The sequence below is a fragment of the Paramisgurnus dabryanus genome, chromosome 16 (assembly GCF_030506205.2).
Source record: "Paramisgurnus dabryanus chromosome 16, PD_genome_1.1, whole genome shotgun sequence".
In the NCBI taxonomy this organism is placed as follows: domain Eukaryota; kingdom Metazoa; phylum Chordata; class Actinopteri; order Cypriniformes; family Cobitidae; genus Paramisgurnus; species Paramisgurnus dabryanus.
In genome coordinates, this window is record NC_133352.1 from 34,872,636 (window position 1) to 34,893,288 (window position 20,653).

The following is a 20,653-nucleotide window of genomic DNA, read 5'->3' on the forward strand; positions in this document are numbered from 1 at the left end:
AACAAAATGTTTTGGGTAGTTTTTGACTCGTGACTAATTTCTCCGCCGCCCTGTAAAAAAATGATGGGGTAGTAGTTTACGGCAGCCGCGGAGTGCAAAAAAAATAATAAACGCAAACAAAAAAATGACAGAGAAATTAGACATTATGGAGAAATAAGAAATCACTACACATGATATGCATGCAAAATATATTTATTGCGGCCACAAATAAAAAATTAAATTGAAAAAAAAAATTATTAAAAGCTGGGGTGGGCCCAGGGCCGGGCCCCCTATTGGCCCGGGCCCATTTGCAAGTGCCCTGCATGCCCAGACGCTACGCCACTGCTGTTTTATCTCTTCTCATGTCTGCTGAACCAGTATGTGATATAAAACCAATCTTTTAAACTTGATCTACATTTTAAACTCTTTAAACTCTCTAATTTTAAACTCTTGATCTACACTTTTAAAATAAAGGTGCTTAAAAGGTTCTTCAAAGTAATGCCATAGAAGAACCATTTTTTGGTTCCTCAAAGAACCATTCAGTCCGAACCATTATTTCGTACATGGAAAGCATCCCAGATGTTAGTTTTATTTTTTTGTGTGAAAACAGTCAAACAGAATCTTCCCGCAGCTAATCTTTAAAGTGAAACGGTGCTGAGGGAATAACCAATTAGCAAAACTGATATCGCTTTAAAAATGGATTTTTTCCTCTTTCCATTATAAAATCACTCCTGGAGGCTGTCGGGCGCTTCGGCGCGTGTTTGTGTTTTATTCAAAGCATGCGGCTGTTTGTGTATGATGCACAATGGCGTTGGACAGCGAGTATGAAGAGAGACTAAACAGCGAGCCGAAGCTGATTGCTCTGCATTGTGGGCGGAAAAGGATAAATTAGCAATTCATTCTTAATTACAAAACCCAGAAAAACATTTCCACTAACAAATGAAGCAACAAAATTACTGATAGGATGCAGTCTCTACCCGAGCCACACAGAGGAATCGCTCTCCCCGCACGGCGCGGGCCAAGCTCTGATTAATGATGATTTCTCATTGAATCTCTCCAAACATTGCGGATCTAACCGCCTCGGCGCTTCTTCCATAAATCCACGTAGAGAAGAAATATTTCCGCCCACAAAGTCACACAGATCTTTGATCCATAAACAGCAGGGAGCGCACACCCCACCTTTATCTCGCATGTAGGTGATAGAAGCCCGTCAGTCAGCGAACGGCTGCCAGTCACGTCGCTGCGTTCGGTCCGGGCATAATAAAGAGTTGAGTTAAAGCCCTGGATACAGGGCCCGGCGAGTATATTTTGAAATGCTGCGGTCATTCGGTAAGAGGGATTTATGGCCTGCGGTCCATCAGCTCTGATCTTAAAAGGCTGTGATTAACAGTAGAGAGAGTAAAGATGGTCTTCCAGCGCTGCTGTAGGCAAACCCTGTCAAGGCCATTTCACTCAGAAGCTTTTTACTCGGCCTGTTAACAAGAGGACTCGCTTTCTCTCACGTGCGTATTGTTTGTGTGCGGTGGGGGGATTACATCTCTTTCAGGAGAAAATAGGACCCTACTTTGTCTTGTAACACAATCCCATACTGCACAAAACATGCATTTCTAACAGCACGTCTAGGGGTGGGTGGTATGACCATATATTATATCACAGTACTGTGTAATTTTATATTTTAGTAATGGTATATATTAAAACATAGTTATGCTAGAGATTCAATATAAAAGTGGTGATGATGGCTATATTTATATCCTGAAAGTGATATGCAAATTAGATAAACTTGATCTTTCCTATAGATTTATGCGTAACACTTTATAATATTAGTTATCATCATACATTCTGTACATCTATGGTGTACACATGATACAGCCCAGTTATAATTGTATCATTAAAGGATTACTTCACTTTCATAAAAAAATTATGAAAGTTGTTTTTTGAGGAAAACAGTCCAGGATTTTTCTCAATATAGTGGACTTTGGTGGACCTCAGCAGTTTACAGTTTCAATGCGGCTTCAAAGGGCTCTAAACCAGTATTTCTCATTGCGTGGCTCGCGGGTGCATGCGGCTCGGCAAGCTTTAATTTGTGGCTCGCATGGCAGTAAATAATACAGTGATATGATTATGCAGGCATGCGCTTTTTCTGTCTTTTCTGCTTCGGATGCTAACTTTGTTTGAAAACAATACCCATGTCGATAAGGGTTAATAATCGCATGCAACACTTGCACAGAGCAATTGTCATATGACATCAATATACCGTGAGATTGGACTGCTTGTTATGCTTTCAAATTGCTCTCGCGGCAAAGTAATGTCACTCGCCAATCGTCCTGTGCAGCGGCGCATAAAATTAAGAGAAAGGTGCACCCCTAGTGGTTCGGGAGGCACTGCATACGCACATTATAAGAATGCATAGCATTAAAGGATTAGTCAATTTTCTAAAAAAAAAATCCAGATAATTTACTCACCACCATGTCATCCAAAATGTTGCTGTATTTCTTTGTTTAGTCGTGAATAAATTATGTTTTTTAAGGGAAAACATTCCAGGATTTTTCTCATTTTAATGGACTTGAATGGACCCCAACACTTATGAGTTTTAATGCAGTTTAAAATTGCAGTTTCAAATGACTCTAAATGATCCCAAACGAGGCATAAGGGTCTTATCTAGTGAAACGATAAAATTAAAAATATGCACTTTAAAACCACAACTTCTTGTCTATCTCCGGTCCTGTGAAGCGCCAGCGCGACCTCACGTAATTGCGTAATGACGTGGAAAGGTCACGTGTTACATATATGAAACGCACATTTGCGGACCATTTTAAACAATAAACTAACACAAAGACATTAATTACTATCATTTACATACAACAAAGCCTGAATAGTCGTCTTTCTCCACACTTGTAAACACTGGGGCGTAGTTTCGCATACGTCATCTGTGACCTCTTGACGTGATGATGTTTTGCATGAGGTCACGCTGACACGTCACAGGACCAGAGGAAGACGAGAAGTTGTGGTTTAAAAGTGCATTTTTTCTTTTTTTTCAAAAATGACAGTCGTTTCGCTAGGTAAGACCCTCATGCCTCGTTTGGGATCGTTTAGAGTCCTTTGAAACTCCGTTGAAAAAAACGGTTAAGTGTTATGTGTTGGTGTCCATTAAAGTCCATAAAAATTAGAAAAATCCTGGAATGTTTTTCTCAAAAAACATAATTTCCTCTGAACTGAACAAAGAAAGACATCAACATTTTGGATGATATGGTGGTGAGTAAATTATCTGGATTTTTTTTTTTTTTTAAGAAAATTGACTAATCCTTTAAAATCCTGTTTTTGTCATCAAGGGTAATCATCTTGTCTTCGTTACAAATGTGACTGGTAAATGATAAAGAATGATTTGCCCTCATATTTATTGCATTGCAACAAATTGACAGATTGATAATCAGACATGCTATTTATGACTGGATGCAACCTTTTATACTTTGTGGCTCTCCTATTGACATAAAAAATATAGTAAAGACCACTGCTCTAAACGATCCCAACTGAGGGTCTTATCTAGCGAAACGATCGTCATTACACCAAAAATAAGTAAATAAATAAATAAATAAGTACTTTGCTTTAGCCTGAATGTATGTGAAACTTCATTGTTTACTGGTTAAAGATAATTAATCTCCACTAATAAGCTGGTGTGTGGTGGGCGTTCTGGCGCAATATGGCTGCCGTCGCATCATCCAGGTGGATGCTGCACATTGGTGGTGGTTGAGGAGATTCCCCCATTCATATGTAAAGCGCTTTGAGCACTGGAAAAGCGCTATATAAATGTAACTAATTAAAAGAGGACCGCTCCAAAAATGTTGTATGATGATGTGGAATGATATTAATAAATGTCTTTGTGTCAGTTTATTGTTTAAAATGGTCCGCAAGTGTGTGTTCCAGAAATATAACGCATGACCTTTTGACGTGATTACGTAATATGTAAGGTCGCGCAGGCACATCACACGGCTAGTGCAAGATGAGAAGTTGTGGTTTAAAAAATATTTTTGGAGGACAAAATGACAATTGTTTTGCTGGAGAAGACCCTAATTCCTCAGGTGGGATCGTTTAAAGCCCTTTGACGCTGCACTGAAACTGCAATTTAAACTGCATTGAAACTTTAAACTATTGAGGTCCACTAAAGTCCACTATATAAAGAAAAGTCCTGGAATGCTTTCCTCAAAAAAATATATATATATTTTTGACTGAACAAAGAAAGACATAAACATCCTGGATGATATGGGGGTGAATAAATTACTTTTTATTACTTAAAAAAAAAACTACTTAAACGTGCATTGGTAGAGATTTTTATCAGCTGTGATTTGAAAAAGACATTCTGTACAGTATTCAAGCAAAAATGGATGCACATTAGTATTACACTCAGGTGTGTCACAAGCAATCTGTCTGCTCACGCTATTCAGAGTGTGAAATTAGATCTGATTCACTCATTATCTGTTTGCATTGCTGAAAGGTTTTTGGACGTGCGAACAACTGAAACCTGTGACTAAACTTGTATCGTCCTTCTCGTCACAGGTGGAGAGCATGCGGCCACCGTAACGCATCCGCTTCCTGCGGCCTTCTCCGACCTTCTGCCCAATTTCCTGGTGGAGCCCGATGATGTTTATATTGTTAAAAACAAGCCTGTGACCCTCACCTGCCGGTCTACGCCTGCCACTCAGATCTACTTCAAATGCAACGGCGAGTGGGTTCATCAAGATCAGCACCTGATCGAGCGTGACGTGGACCCGGCTACAGGTACCTTTAAACACGGCTGACCCGCAGCGTTTACAAAATGACACTTGAGAGGTCTTATAAACAAATCCTTTCTTGATATGATCTGTAGTGTACAGTCCCAGGAAACCAATGTGTGTTTTGCAGCCAATTTCCAAATGGTCTTCTGCTTCCCATATTTTTTATTAATAAGGTTTCATTTCTGTTTTGCATTATTGAATTCATGAAGGCAACAGCAGGCCTGGCTTATTTTCGTAGCTGAGGCAAACATATGTAGCTTATATGGTAATTTTTTTAAGCAGTAAGCGCTGTTTTGTTGCAGACAGAAATGTTCAATACAATAACAGCATTACAGTTCTTTCAGCATGTAGTAAAGTTGATTAGCACACATGTAGGCTTTGTTTAAAGTTGCCAGGTAACATAAAGATCGAAGTTCAATTTATATATAAAACACCTGTACATCTTTTACAATTTATATTTTAATGTGCTAAAATGATGCATTGCAACTGTAAACAGCCTCCAGTTAGACTAATGAACGTATATTACTTGGTATGATGTTTTAATGATTAACATTAGCATCTTTTATCATATTGTTTTTGTCAGTCCTCTCCAAAAGAGTTTAGGCATCTATTTGAGACTAATTTCTATAAAATTGTACGATCTCTATAATCTGCTTTCACGCCACCGACGATTTGGTTTAGGTGCAAGGCTTCATTCTTGTTTTTTCGAATAATCGTCTTTGAGTAATCCACTACAAATTCATTCAAATTAGCCATTGCATATAATATTTACGAATTCCTGTAAGATGATGGGCCAGATTTACTAAACAGTGCAAGTTAGCCTAAGAGTGCAATAAAAAAAAAACGCACAGGGCAGTAAAAATTACGGCAGTCGATTCTCTGACAAGGTGCCCATTAAAGAACAGTCACAACATCTAGTTTACATAATGGCTAACACAATTTAATGGCATACTATTTTGGGAGTTAAATATTGGGGAATTGTGTGATTCATTTCAATAGTCTCCTCCTATAAATGTTGCGTCTAAAAGGGAAACTCCTAACAATGCATATGCAATAAGGTCAGTCACAAAAACAACTATGTCCATTCCTTTTTTAGTGCTAATATTTCACTACATGACTTAGTAAATCCTGACAGCAGTTTTTTTAACGACAAGATTTTTTTGCATTGCATTGGTGCAGGCTATTAGTAAATCTGGTCCTGTATATGTAAGAAATAATTGACGATGGGCCGTTGTGCCGTTACACTGTGGGTGTGCATTATTTTCCAATAATTCAAAGGACTCCATTTATACCATGGTTAACACAGAAATTGCTAAGATAATATTCTGGTGGTTATTCTTTATCCTTGTTCAAGTGTGATAATTGGGTCCCCAGTGCTTTTATCAACCTAGAGAATGTGAAAAAGATCAAACCAATAACTTAGTTTTGGTAAACCATTCTCCACATGCATGTGAAAAATAGCTCATTGAAATCTGGCTCCCCTTGTGATGTCAGAAGGGGGTCTTATTATAATAAAACTGCCCCTTAATCTGCACTATCCAATTACATGACTGGCATTAAGTGCAGCGATCAGCTCATTTGCTTGTTAAAGGAGCTAAAACTTCACATACGTACCCTGGGGACACTTAAGATTTATTTGACATCTTAAAAGTAAAAATGTCCCCATTAAGACGTTTAAAAGGTTAGGTGTGTGTTTTACAGAAAAATAATCAAACCCATCTAACATTTCTCAACCAATCAGAATAAAGCATTCAACCGCCCCATGGTGTAAGTATATGTAGCCTACATCAGTGGTTCCCAAACTTTTTCAGTGTGTGGCCCCCCTTGTGTACGGTGCATTCCTTCGCAGCCCCCCAAAGAAAATGTGTGACAAAAGACTGTTTTAAAACTCAACATTTTAATAAAAAAAAAATTTAAATTATACAAAAAAGTAGTGCTTTTGGTTAGTAGCCTTATTTTTTTAGGTTTAATTACACAGAATTCATGATAAATTACTGTATTTCATAAAATGTCATAAAACTGGGGCCCCCTGGCACCATCTCGCCGCCCCCCAGTTTGAAAACCACTGGCCTACATGACACTCAGTCATCAGGATTACGCTGATGTTCAGCTTTATCTGTTCTTAGACAGACACGCTGTATTTGTTATTTTACTTGATAGTGATCTATTTGACTAGTACTCAGCTCAGCTTTCTACCTACACATTGTTCCCGATGTCAACAGAATTTCTTAAAGAGCGGTTACGCTCACACATGGAGGCGGGGAAACTCGTCTGCATTCAGCGAGTGAATGTTTGTGTGTTTGGTGGCAGCGCAGGGGCATACGAATGCACATCACGTGCGCGCTGGGATTCAGAAGTGATCTGTAACTTAAAACCTCCAATTCACAGCGTGACAGCTGATTGGGAGAACTGACGCGCAGATGACATGCTGCAGGGGAGCCGCAACAATTTCAGGAGAGTGTCGCATTTTTTAAGATGGTGGATATGCTGTAAGGTATTAAATCAGACAGGCGTACATTTTTGTCATATGTTTGTGACACATGCACAGACTAGACAATTAGCATTTTGTTTTGTTTGTCACACAGTATATTTGTTTTATTTATTTGGATTTGAATGCTCTGAGTTGCATTGTAAAAAAGCATAACTCGACTTGTCTATTTGACTTTTGCTGCTCAATTTTAACTTAGCAGATCATTTGCAGGCAGGAATGTAGTAAGCGGTTTAACTTTGGGAAGAAGTGGAAATTTCTATGTTTGTCCCCCCACATTTGGAGAAATGATCAGTGTATTATATAAAAGTTTAAGTTTAACGTAAAATTTCAAATGTCTACTTTTATTAATTTGGAAGTTTGTCCCCAAATTCTGGTTAAATAATCTGTACATTATATAAGAGTTGCCTCATGAAGAAAAAATTGCTGGGGGTGGCTTTAGGACCCAGCGGAAGCACACACACTTTTCAGTTTGTTTTCACACTCCTGACTTTTACAGTTTTCGACTCTAAATGGGGCAGTCACTTTTTCACACCACAGCATTGGATGTTATTTACTATAACTGTCTTTAAGAAATACTTGACAGATCAAGTTGATTTGGCCTTTTCTCAAAACAGCGGAAGCATGGCAGTGGGCTGTATTTTGTTACGCACTTCAGTATACGCTTTTTTATTTGTATACATAAAACTTTCATTAAAATTATATGACACGAGGATAAGGAAGCAAACAAAATTTAAAAAGTGGACCCACTTCATTTCTCCCGGCATGTATATTTTCCATTCATATCCATGCCCTTAAAACTTTTGTGCATTAATTTTGATTAAGGATTTGATGACAGTCGGTATCAAAATATTCCTAAATATAGATTTAGTTTGCTTTTAATGTTGGTTGCAATATGGCTTATGTTAGCTTGAGCATTGCATGTCTACGGTATGGTAACTGTCGCCCTGTCTGAATACAGTCGGTTGCCAACAGTGAGACAGTACAAGGCCTGTACAGTATATGACACTGTTGCCTCTGTGCTGCTGATGTATGACCAGCATTTGGCCAGAGATGAAGGACACACAGATGTCCAGCAGTGTAAGTTTCTGAAGGTACTCACATTGATCTTTCCTAACTTTCACAATGTGCTGTCAGCAGTGTTCTTAAAGGCATCATCTCTCCTGAGCCAGGAGTTACTGTAGGTGTAACATTCATTGCTGCGTATGAGGATTTACAGCATTCAACTACCATTATTTTATATTGAGCAGGTATCTTTAGACATTTTATTCAATTGTTAAAGTTAGATATTCAAGTAAGAGAAATAATAACAATATTTTAAAATAAGATACTTAACTCTTTCACCGCCAGCGTTTTTAAAAAAAGTTGCCAGCCAGCGCCAGCGTTTTTCATGATTTTCACCAAAGTTTAATGCCTTCCAGAAAATGTTCTTCTTTAAATATATAAACATACAATATACCAAATGAAAGAACAGACCCTCTGCTTTCAAACAAAAAAAAAACGTTTCATCCTACCTTTAGTGGTTCTTTTGCAATCAGCTTTTGAATATGGGTAGGTTTTTGCAAAAACACCATATTTTGATCAAAAAGCAGAGATAATTCCATTTTTATGACGGACTTTTCATAGAGATCCCATTCAGAGCGATCTTTAAAACAGACACGGACATGCAGCCGCTTGCCATAGGGCAATACTTCCGGGTTTAAAAAGTTGTGGAAGGGCGCCACCTGGTGGATAATAGCGGTATTGCGGAAAGACGGAAAATCTCGTCATTGGCGGGGAAGCGTTTTCTCTTAATTGACGAGATATCTCGTCAATGGCGGGGAAAGAGTTAAGAAGCAAAACTGCATTAGAAATAATTAAATATTGCAATTAGAAATAAAATAAAAATAAACCTCCAATAAAAAATAGTGCTCTCCAGCGCCTCGCTTTTCCAAATGTTGCACCTAAGCGGTAGGTGTTATGTACTCACTGATCTCCTTGTCTGTTGGTTCATGTGTTTTGAATGAAAATGCGTTGGTAGGCTAGTGCTTTTGTCCATCTCTGCTATTACAGTTTATCAATACAGCAGAACGACATGGAAGCCTCCTTGGACTTACCCGTTCAATGTAAAGGGCGTAAGTCTTACAGTGTAGCCGCAATGGCATAGCTTCCGCGTTGGTTTTCATTTATACTTTTGCGTCGTTGTTCACATCGACATGCTTACACGTGCGCAGACCACTGGTAGGCAGTATCCACACATGTAACCCATAGATATATACACTAGATGTCACCTTGGGGTTCTAAGCCTGCGTCAAAACCGTTGCAATCTTGGAACAGGGAGTAGCTAGGTAAAGCTGCTATGTCCGCCTGTACTCCGAATTCATGGACGATGCCGGACTTTTGTGCTGCGTATGGATGTAAGGCCTACTAGCACTATACATTATAGTTAGAAAAAGTAGATTTTCAAAATATCAAAACTTTATTTTTTTCTGAACTCAATGCTAAATACATGTCTGACCGTTGAAACGAACCAAAGGAAAACAAAGACAATCGCATTCATGACGATTTATGGTAATTTTATTTCCGTTACATCATTGCCTATGACGCTGATGCGGGGCTCCCCTGTTTCAAGATGGCGGCTCTAGTTGACACATTCGGTTCAATGAACTGCCGTAGCCAAGGCGACATCTAGTGTACATATTTATGCGTGTAACCAAAGTAGCAGTGCGACCGTCAATGAAGAAGTAGCTTGGCAAGTTAAACCACAAACGAAGAAGAAACAGCAACTTGTTGTGTATGATTTAAGAAGACCAGCAATTATGGACGTAAATAAACAACGACTTTTGTTGCAGTTTGAGTTAAATCACCGTTGCAAACGGAAATACCTATAATGCAGTTTTTTTACCTGACGGGAGGGACCAATCACAGTGCTTGCGGTCCACGTAGAACTGATGGGCTGATAAAAATTTTGCGAGGTGCACGTCAGGCCATGCACAGGCTACGGATAACGTACGGCGTAGAGCTTACGCACGACTATTACGCACGGGCTTAGGTAAAGAAAAGAAATTCTAAGCTTACAAAGAAAAGTCAGATCACTGGCAGAGGTCATTTGACACCAATGAGGACATATTTATAAATAAAGACATTAATTTTGATTAATAAAACACTTAAAATCCTTCTTACAGTCCCTTTAAGTTATTTTATTGGTATTTAACAAATTTGACTGTTTCCACTGTTTTTCCACTTCTTTCGACAAGACATAGTAAACTTTTGCAAAATCTTTAAAACATGCAACTACACTTTGTAAATGATACAATTATTTATAAGTATTTATAAGAATTTTAATCTAAAGTATTTGGGTAATGTATATTATGTGCCGAGAGCATTCAGTTAAAGAGCAACTTTCGTCCGATTTACGATTTTACATACACAAGTGTGTATTAGTACTTGTTAACAATATGCAGAAGCTACAAACCCCAAAGTAAACGATGACATTAGGGCTGGAATGACGCGTCGACGTAGTCGATTACGTCGATTACGTAATTACATCGATTTGCCGGAAATGCGTCGATGCGTCGCACTGTTTACATTTTGAAATGAAGGCGGCTTCAGCTCCGACCGGGTGATACACGTGTTATACCAAACAGACAGAACGCGATCAAAAGTGTGGGAATACTTTAAGCAGAGACCAACTAAACACATACTGTGTAAAACTGAAATGGCATACCACAGCAGCGCAACACCTGTGTATGATCATCTTAAAAGAAAACAACCTGGGGCTCTCCGACCTCAAAATGACGAGACGTCAGCGTAAGAATTTGAACTATTACAGTAAGTTTTTATACTTACTCTATAAACAATAGAATCAATACATATTGTGCTTAATACAGCTGCGTTTACATCTTCGTTTAATACGAGCTGCGAGACGCCTGACAGACGCGACATTGCATCGCTTCTGGGCAGTATGTTGAAACAGTAAATAAAGAGCAGGACATGTTTTTATATTAAGAAGTTATGAAATAATAAGTTACTGTCACATTGAGAACTGATAGGCATATGCCCGCGTGCACTGAAAGCCAGCTGGCAGTGCGGAGTTCCCAATGAACGTCTTTTTTGCGAATATGTGCGCAGATATTACAGAAGCTCGTCTTGTAAGGTATTCCTGACATGCGTTTATTTAAAGTAACAGCGGCGTAAACGCTGTTTATAAAATATTAGAAGATCATACTAACTGAACTTGTTTTTTACCCGGAACTTAAGAAACGTTAAATGTTAAAGTTAAATGAGAATGCAGTACTACTAATAGTAATAATATTAACAGTAATAATATAACCATTACATTTTATATAAGGGTTCATGAATCACAATGAACTTATTTTTACTTCAGTCTGAACTAATGCTGAGTTAATGCATGTACTAATCATAAACTAATGTTTAAAATATTAATATATGCCTATTTTATTGTTTAAGGTGAATAATGCCTCTTTTAAAGTGGCACTGCCACTTTATTTTTCATGTTGAAAATTTTGGTTTGTGTGTTTGTTTAATTAAGAAAATGCTTAAATAAAATGTTGGCGTTAATGGCAGATGTTACATTTATTATTTGTTGGGGAATTATATTTATAAAAAAATCATTAGACTATTCGATTAATCGAAAAAATAATCGATAGATTAATTGGTTGAAAAAATAGTCGATAGTTGCAGCTCTAGATGACATGAGTTATCGTCTCCAGCGTAATTCTTTTTTCTTGGACTACAACAAACACACAGATTGACAAACCATTTTCTGCAAGTATGTGAAAAACAGGTCTTTGAAATTTGGCTCCCCTTGTGATGTCAGGAGGGGATAATACACGGCACTATCCAACCACAGCACTGTCTTTTGTCACTTAAGGGACAATAAGTAAGATTTAATCCCCTACTAGTGGTGAAATTGTATTTTGCATTCAAACGAACAGTGCTCTCTAGCGCCTCGCTTTTGAAAATGCGTGTTGCAACTATGGTAGCTGTTATGTAATCTCACTGATCTCCTCCTGAAAACGCATTGTGGAAACACGTTGGTAGGCTAGTGCTTTTGTCCATCTTTGCTATTATAGTTTATCAATACGGTGGAACGACATGGAAGCCTCCTTGGACTTATCCGTAGAGAGAGAGAGAGAGAAATAATTGACAACACAATTGAGTTTTTAATTTCATCAAACCACCATTATGGCGATCAGTGTTTGCATTTCATCAGCTCATTTGCATTTTAAAAGACGCATCAAAAACGGCACATTTTTGCCCACACCTACAAAGTGGCAATTTTAACATGCTATAATAAATAATTTATGGGGTATTTTGAGCTAAAACTTCACATATGTACTCTGGGCACACCAAAGATTTATTTTACATCTTTAAAAAGTATTTTAAAAATGTCCCCATTAAAATTCTGGAGAACAAGAAAAAAAACTGAAATAAATAATTTGTTTTTTTTTTCTCATTGCATTGCAATAATAAGAATAATGTCATATGCAAAACATTTGTATTGCAATATGCTTTGGTAAGATTGACATATTCTATTAATATTTCAAAATGTCACATCTCCTTCTTATCATTAAACCTCAGACCGCCCATAATCCTTTATTTTTATCAAACTTTTAGCCATCAATACCTTGAGACAGTCTGATCTCATCAAAGGATGTTTTCCTTTGCAAATATCAAGCTATCGACAACTATTTTGTGTCTGTCTGCTTAATGCACGTCTTCTTTATATCTGCCGTGTTTACTCGAATGAAGAATAATGCTGCTATGTGTCCTTCCTCTCTTGTGTATCAGTGTCCACTATTGATTCTTTCCTGGGAGTCTATTGGTTCTCATTACCTGTCTCCAGTAACTTATCTCAATTGTATTTCTCTGGCCAGTTCAAAGCATCTCGCCTCCTGTTTTAACACACACAGAATTCTCATCCTCTCTTCTGAGGAACCGAAGCTAAGTCAGGGGAGAGATAAAGACATATCTGTTCAAATAGAAATCAATTATGACAGTGGCTTTCATGGACTCGCCCTGCATTCATATATATCGCAATATACTCCGTTAACTAGCTGCATGGATTATAAACAGCATTCAATCATACCATCATATTAGATTTGTTGATTTTGAAAGCCTGTCATAGGGGATCAATGAGGTTTTTGTCGTAGGGGATCAATGGTTTATCAAACATCTTATTCCCAACATACTGTGCAGAGTAATTTGTGGCGTCACTTTGCAAGTAATGGTAAAAAAGCGGAAATATTTGTCTCTTTAAATGCTTGTTAGGAAAAGATTTCCCACTGACGGTGCGATACGTGTGAAATTACATTTTGCCCATGAGTGTCTTTAGCTATGCCGAGATTCTTGGTTTTGTTTAGACAACACTTTTTAATAATCCAATTCATTCGTTTCCGTTTTGCAGGATGAATTTCGTTAATATTTTCTTAAGCAAATGAATGGAAAGGAAATTTGTCTAAGCAAATTAAGTTCTTCTGGATCTGATTCCCTTCATTTATTTTGTTAAATAAGCAAATTATCATAATTTTCATCCGTGCCAACATTTTAGGGTTGTTTTGCTCGTTCTTTGGAAAAACTCCAGAGTATTCAACCAAGATGATTAGCACAATCACGTTTAATTTATGAGGAAGATTTCTGCCAAGTCGGATGTGAATTCCAGAGATTCCAGGTACAATGGATTTTTTTGTATCCTGTTTGTACCATCTGAATTATAAGGAGGAGCTCTGTTAAAAAATCAAGCCACTTAAATAAATGAATTATGGGTATTTTTCAGAAACCTGTAAGAATTATTGCCACCCTGTCAACATAATTTCAGAAGAGCGTAATTAAGTTTATGTCGACTTTTTGTCTTTCATTATAATAAATCTTTTTTTTTTTCAAGACCTAATTAAATGAAAAGCAATTGTGTGGTCTCTTCTGAGAAAGCATTTTATTCATATTTTTTATTCTTTTATCATTTTTAAAAATAAAACGTTTGCCTATAGACTTGATAAATAGATAACAGATAATATTGCTTAAATGTAAAACTGTTTTTGTTAAAAGCCTTGCTTGCTTATTTCATTATAGAAAGCTTATATGCATTCATTGAATCAACCAATAAACACACAAATAAATAAATATTCACTATGGTTTGGGGTAAAAAAAATATGATCATTCATGATCCCATTGATATTAAAACATAATTATTTTGCATATTTCGATCTCTCAGCAGATGTACTTAATCGCATTGAATCGATAGTAAATAGCCGCCTGCGGGCGTTAACAAAATGGTGCCCAATAAACATTATCTAGGATAAGCGCTATAGAAATACAAAGATTTTTCACAGCAATTATACACACCGAGTTTTAATGGGCTGTTAAAGAGCAATAGTTCTGATTTAAGCACCAGTTCATGTACACCCTGGACTTTAATGAACATTGAAAAAGCAGAGGAAGCGGACATTGTACCCCTAAATGGACATAATAGTCTCATACCACCTGCTAGACATCAATCAATAGCAATGGGGCTAATTGATAAAGCATTATTAGCAACTTTCCCTTTAATGGGGATTGTATTTCATCCTGGCCGAGTGTCAGACAGGGAAAGTGTTTGTTGTTGAAGAATCAGGAGCAGATGGTAAGGTCATTGACTTCAGTAATCCAGTGAACAGACAGCTCCATTAACTGACCTGGGCAGGTCAGCACCAGTGTGACAATCTGCATTACTGCAAACCTTTTCAAAGTAAACTGTTTGGAAAACACAAAAACAAGCTTAACGAAAGGCAATACCAGGGTCGGAGTGGGACTCATTTTCAGCCCTGGAGTTTTTTATGCTTTAGATCGGCCCACTTTAGTTCATGACTGACTTTATTAAAATAATATCATTAAATCCTCAGTAGCCTACATAAGCCTGAAATAGTGCATTGTTCTCTCAGCCTTGTACAACCTCATATTTTTCAAATATATTATTTCCAATTCAATGCAAATACAGTAGCCTAAACAATTATGCCATTATTGTGTGGAATTACCATAAGGTATTTTAATATTATTCAATCAACCTTATTAAAAAACTAAATGTCTTTGTCTTTTCCCCCATATTTCTATTTATTAAAAAAAAAGGTGGGTCTTGAGATTACCTGTTGGGTTGATAACATTACACAAGCAAGATTTATTAAGTATGCAGGGGAAACAGATGGAAAAATAAAAATCCTTATCTTCATGTTTTAGTACTTTGATCGTGTACTGTATATTGCCAAATAACATAAGGTAGACCAACCTTGTGTCAAAAAATAACAAATTTATAATGGATTTTCAAAATTTTGTTTAACTTTGTTTTACATCAAATAGATTTTTGTTCCTCTTGCAATAGTCGATCAATAATGACTATTCATAGACAATTCATTGTTACATCTATGACTTAGATTGAAAAAATATGATTTATGGATCCTTTTACTTTTAGAGGTCGTTTGCATGCAAGTTTATTTTAAATATCAACGCGTCTGAAACAAAACTCGTGTTCACAGGCCAGCGCTTTGAAAAGCAGAGGAAAGCGGCGCATCCTGGTTTTTCCATGTGTTCTTCCAATAAGTGGTCGGAACTTGTGACACAATCAACTTGGGCATAAAGTGGTGGCGACATCTCCCACCCGCAAATTGCACTGTAAGTAAGTGCTGGCAGCCTAGGTACAGCAACCTTCAAGCTGGTGGCATGACAACACCGGCCCTCATGGCCAAAAAAAAACAAACAGATTGGCCCACTGGGAATTCCCCCGGTCCTCCCTATTGCCAATCCGGGCCTGGGAAATACTGATGCCCATAGATTACACTGTATTTAAAAAATACAGTTTTGGCAGAAAGATCATAAAAGTTGGCGATAACCAAGGTAAAAAAGAATTAGGGCTGCAACTATGAATCAAATATTTGATGATGATGATAATAGATGATAATTACGATAATGAAAATGTTGTATAACTTATGTCATTATTGGCAAAGATATTGGATCTAACAAGATTAAGCATTGCTATTACTATGAATAGAGGACAACGCAACACTCAATATGGCCGCTTTGGCAATGAAAGTCCCGCCTTCCAGTTAACAGAACCAATCATCAATCGATAAAGACTGAGGGGCAACCTTCTGATCTCTCTGATGAAGCCAATACAGAAGTGCTGGATCCAAAAGGGAATCAATTCCTATAGACCTCCATGTTAAAATGCCCAACTTTACAACAAAAATAAATATGTTTACAGCCTGGTACAAAAAGCTTATTTTTCCTTCATGACAATTGTGAGGGGGTGAATTTTTTTTTATAACTCATCTATTTAAATTATATTAACTCTTTCCTTGCCATTGACGAGTTATCTCGTCAATTAAGAGAAAATGTTTCCCTGCCAATGACGCTTCCCTAACGAGTTTTTACGGTAATCTACAACTCCACTTAAATCCACTAGGTGGCTTTCCTACCCAATTTATAAAAAACTGAAGCATCAACTAATTCAACAACATTGTAAACTCTGTGTATGTTTTGATTATCGTTCTGAATTTGATCTCTTACAAAAGTACTTTACAAAAATGCAATTATTATTTTGCTTAAACCTTTTTAGTTGTTCGTTTGTTTGTTTGAAAGCAGAGGGTCTGTTTATTCATTTGATATTTGTATGTTTATATATTTATACAAGAACATTTTCCTGGAAGGCATTTTTTGAAACTTTTGTGAAAATAAAAAAAAATGCTGGCGGGCAACTTTTTTTTAAAAAGGCTGGCGGAGAATGGGTTAAAGCAACACTAAAGACTTATTGCTCTTTGCTCCCCCTACAGGTTAGAAGCGTTATTGTTCATTAGCACTGTTGTAAATACTGCAGCATAGCTGGCTCTGATTGGATTGTAGGTCTGCCGTAAAGCAAGTTTTTGTAGTTTTCACTCGAACTACAGAACCCCTATCCGACAGTTGGAAACTTCTTTAGTGCGGTTTTGGCCGATAGAGGGCTGCAAAGCGAATGTGAAAGTGCTGTTTACCCTGTTTAGAGTGGATGAACCACTGAAACTTTTTTGGAAACATTATTTTAAGGTAAAAAAAACTCTTTGGTGTTGCTTTAAGCCTTAAAGGGCGTGAATAATTAAGGGCGTAGCCACGTGAGTGATGGGTGAACTGCCACTGTTGTCACTACCGTCGAGCTAGGCAGGCGTGGTTTCAGCAACCAGCCACCTCAGCTTTACCCACGCCCCACCTCTTTACCTATTTTTCGTTTTTCCAGTGACACTCAGCCAAGATGGTGACGGCAGTCCTCGCCAAAAAAAAGCCAATAGTCATGGTGCAGTTGATTTCAGGTTTAATGTTTTTCTCTTTTTAAATAGATAGGACTCATCCATTAAGTAAGGAATAATTGACGACGGGCCATTGAATTATAAGAAAATAATGCACACCCAAGGTGCAATGCGGCACGACGCGAAGCGTCCTCTTATACCACGGTTACCACAAACATTGCTCTGGTGCCTATTTTTAAGACATTTGACAAGTTAGGTGTGCGGTTATCAGAAATTAATTTAAACCTTATTGTAAAGTTTTACCAGTTATAAAACTGTTTATCACCAGTTTGCAATCTGGATCAAAGTTATGTCAATAGTTGAGACCTGGTACATCTTCACATAACTTTGCTATCGTGCCGAAGCGTTTTAAGAATTCGATCTGTCATTGAGGTGAAATCTGTCTTTTTGAACGACTGTATTTCAAGCTTTCGTCATTGACACATTTATAACGTGCTTCGAATCTTTAGCATTTAGAGGAAATGTGTGGTACTGCAGAGTATCTGCTGGACACAATGCAGCATACACACACATGCAGACTCCTCTCCCACAATGCATTTCAGCTGAGCCCATAGCTTACAGCTAGTAAGTAATTACTTTTTGATCAAGAGCTATGCCCTTGTTGTTGCACAGAATGCAATCTGGACTAACAAAATGCCCGTGGTAGTGATTTGAAGCATTTATTTTTCTTACTGTGCACTGGGGGAGCGATGGATTCTAAATACTGTACCATTAAGATGTGTTGCTTTATATGGCAGAGAATGAAGACAGACACTGTAGTATGGCAGCAAAATGCCCCGGAGAGCTGTTTATTTGACAATTAAAATGGCGGGCAAGGGAGTGAATGGAGGAAATGCCGTCCAGCACTGGGAAAACGTCCATGGGATGGCATAGAAAATGGAATGGTGTCCTCAGGCCAGGTGTTGGAAATATTCATACACAATGGGAGATTTTTTCAGTTTCCAGTCATTTTGCAAACCTACAGTGCTGGACCACAGTGATTAGTGGAAGAAAGTTTTACCATCATTTTTTACATGGGTTTGAACTAGGAATGCACCAGAAATTTCAATACAAAAAAATGTCAGTGTTCTGCTGAAAAAGTGAAGAAAAAAAACTAATAATTTTACTGATCAATCATGATCAATGTTTTTGATGATGCAATCAAATAGTAACCAGTGTATAGTGAGAGCTGTGCACTCTTTATAAATGCAGCAAACATTTTGGCAACATGCAGGCATTTTAAAGTGTCAGATAAAGATGCGTTTTTGCTTTTTGCGGCTGAATAGTTTTGGTTGGCAGACATTCAGTGCATCCCTAGTTTGAACCACAAACTCTTAAAAACCACTGGCTTGTTTTAACCCATGGTTGAGTCAACTATGGACACTTTCTAGGTTAATTTAACCCGATCATTAGGCTTGTTTATATATCATCCAAACATATGAGGAAGCAACCCAGTATTGAAAAGTGGATAAAAGCATTTGCAAAAAAGTAAATATAATATATGGCAAAAATATGATTGTTATCTCAGTTTATATCAATAAATATTACAGTTTTTTATAATTATTTGATAATTAATCATTTGATGTTGCTGAAATAAAAAAAGTCTTTCTGACTTGGATCCAAAGTATTGTTATGCCTCATGTATCACACTTTAAAGATTCATATAAACTAACCAAAACATTTATATTATATCTTATTGCTCAGCCCTAAATTGATGATTATAAAATGGTGGATACGGTAAGAATTTCAAAATATCACTGTTGTAGTCGAGTCCAACTCGTGTTCGAGTCAAGACCAAGACCAGAGATCAAGTCTGCCCAATAACTGCAGTAACTACGCATTTGGTCAAAAATGAGTTAAGGGTTAAAATGGGCTTTGTGAGATCTGTTGTGTCTTGTGACAAAGTCTCCTGGTTCAATTTTGTCCAATTTCAGAGAAATGTGTGTGCCAAAATTGCAGTAACATGTTTGACTGGCTGGTGTAAAAAACTTTAAGGGCATTTTTCTCGGTTTCAGTGTTTGCGTAGTTACTGCACTTAGCTTTTGGAGGGCAGAAGTGTCGAGTGTGAGTCCAGATAAAGCTCCAGAAAAAGCATTGGACTCAACACTGAATGGTCTTGGTCTTGACTTCAACTCGAGTTGGACTGCAAAATTAATTCCGCTTTATCTCATTGCTCTTTCCCTGTAGATGAAGATACACAACAGAGATTACAGATATCCATATCCCACATTTATTCATCCATTCTGTCAAATAAAGAAATGCAAAATCAGAAAAATCTTATGATTCGTGCTGCTTGTCACTCAGGCCTTATCAAACATTAACAATGCAACAAGACATTTAGAGTTTTTATCCATCACCAATCAGGTAAGATGATATTTAATGCAGATAAACACCTGCTCGACTCCCGTCGCTTCATAAATAGATCAGCCGCTGGGAGCTGAGAGAACGGGACGTGACAGCTTAATAGCCCGTAGAGATTTTTGATAGGCAGAGAAACCGAGTGGATGACGGTTTGTGCTTTGTGTGCACTAGCCCTCAGGAACAAATCAGCACAAACCCATTCAGTACTCAAACAAATATCAAAACATACGACTTCTCTTTATCAGCTTGCCAAAAAGGGAAGAGCAGAAAATACACTTCTAAAAATCAAGGTTTTTAATAGTTCTCCACATTAATACCATAGAAGAAGTGAATTGCTTACACGTCGCATTAAAGTCCAACTGATTGGACACAAAGCATCTTGGACCATTTGACATCTTGACTGTGAGATGTCAGCTGGTCCTCATGGTTTGGTAGGTCAGTGCTTGAAGCTATTTGGATTATTTTGGTCAGCACATGGTCTTAATTGGTCCTTAATTTACCTGGAGAGGTACTCTCTGACAGAGATGCCTTCTAGGTTAAATGAAATGGAGCTGTAATGAGTCTGATGTAATTTTTAGGTTTAGCTCTGTAACTAGCAGATGGAGAACCTCTGTGCTTCGCTCTAGCTTTGATAATTTATTACCTGAGGTGTAAATTATCAATGGGAGGAATACCTTCTGCCAAAGCTGATTATAATAATTGTGATTTAAGAATTTAATTGTCTTTTTCACAGGATGAGATTAACACTTATATACAGGTATTATTTATTC

At 37.5% G+C, this 20,653-nt stretch overlaps 1 protein-coding gene across 4 annotated transcripts in view; it reads left to right on the forward strand.

Moving 5' to 3' along the window:
• The window catches only part of unc5a (unc-5 netrin receptor A), a 241,245-nt gene that overhangs the window by 110,780 nt on the left and 109,812 nt on the right, over positions 1 to 20,653 (forward strand). For all 4 annotated transcript variants that reach the window (XM_065263955.2, XM_065263957.2, XM_065263956.2 and 1 more), the window contains exon 2: positions 4,531 to 4,752. In XM_065263955.2, coding sequence (XP_065120027.2) covers positions 4,531 to 4,752 — 222 coding nt within the window. The remainder of the gene's footprint in view (positions 1 to 4,530; positions 4,753 to 20,653) is intronic.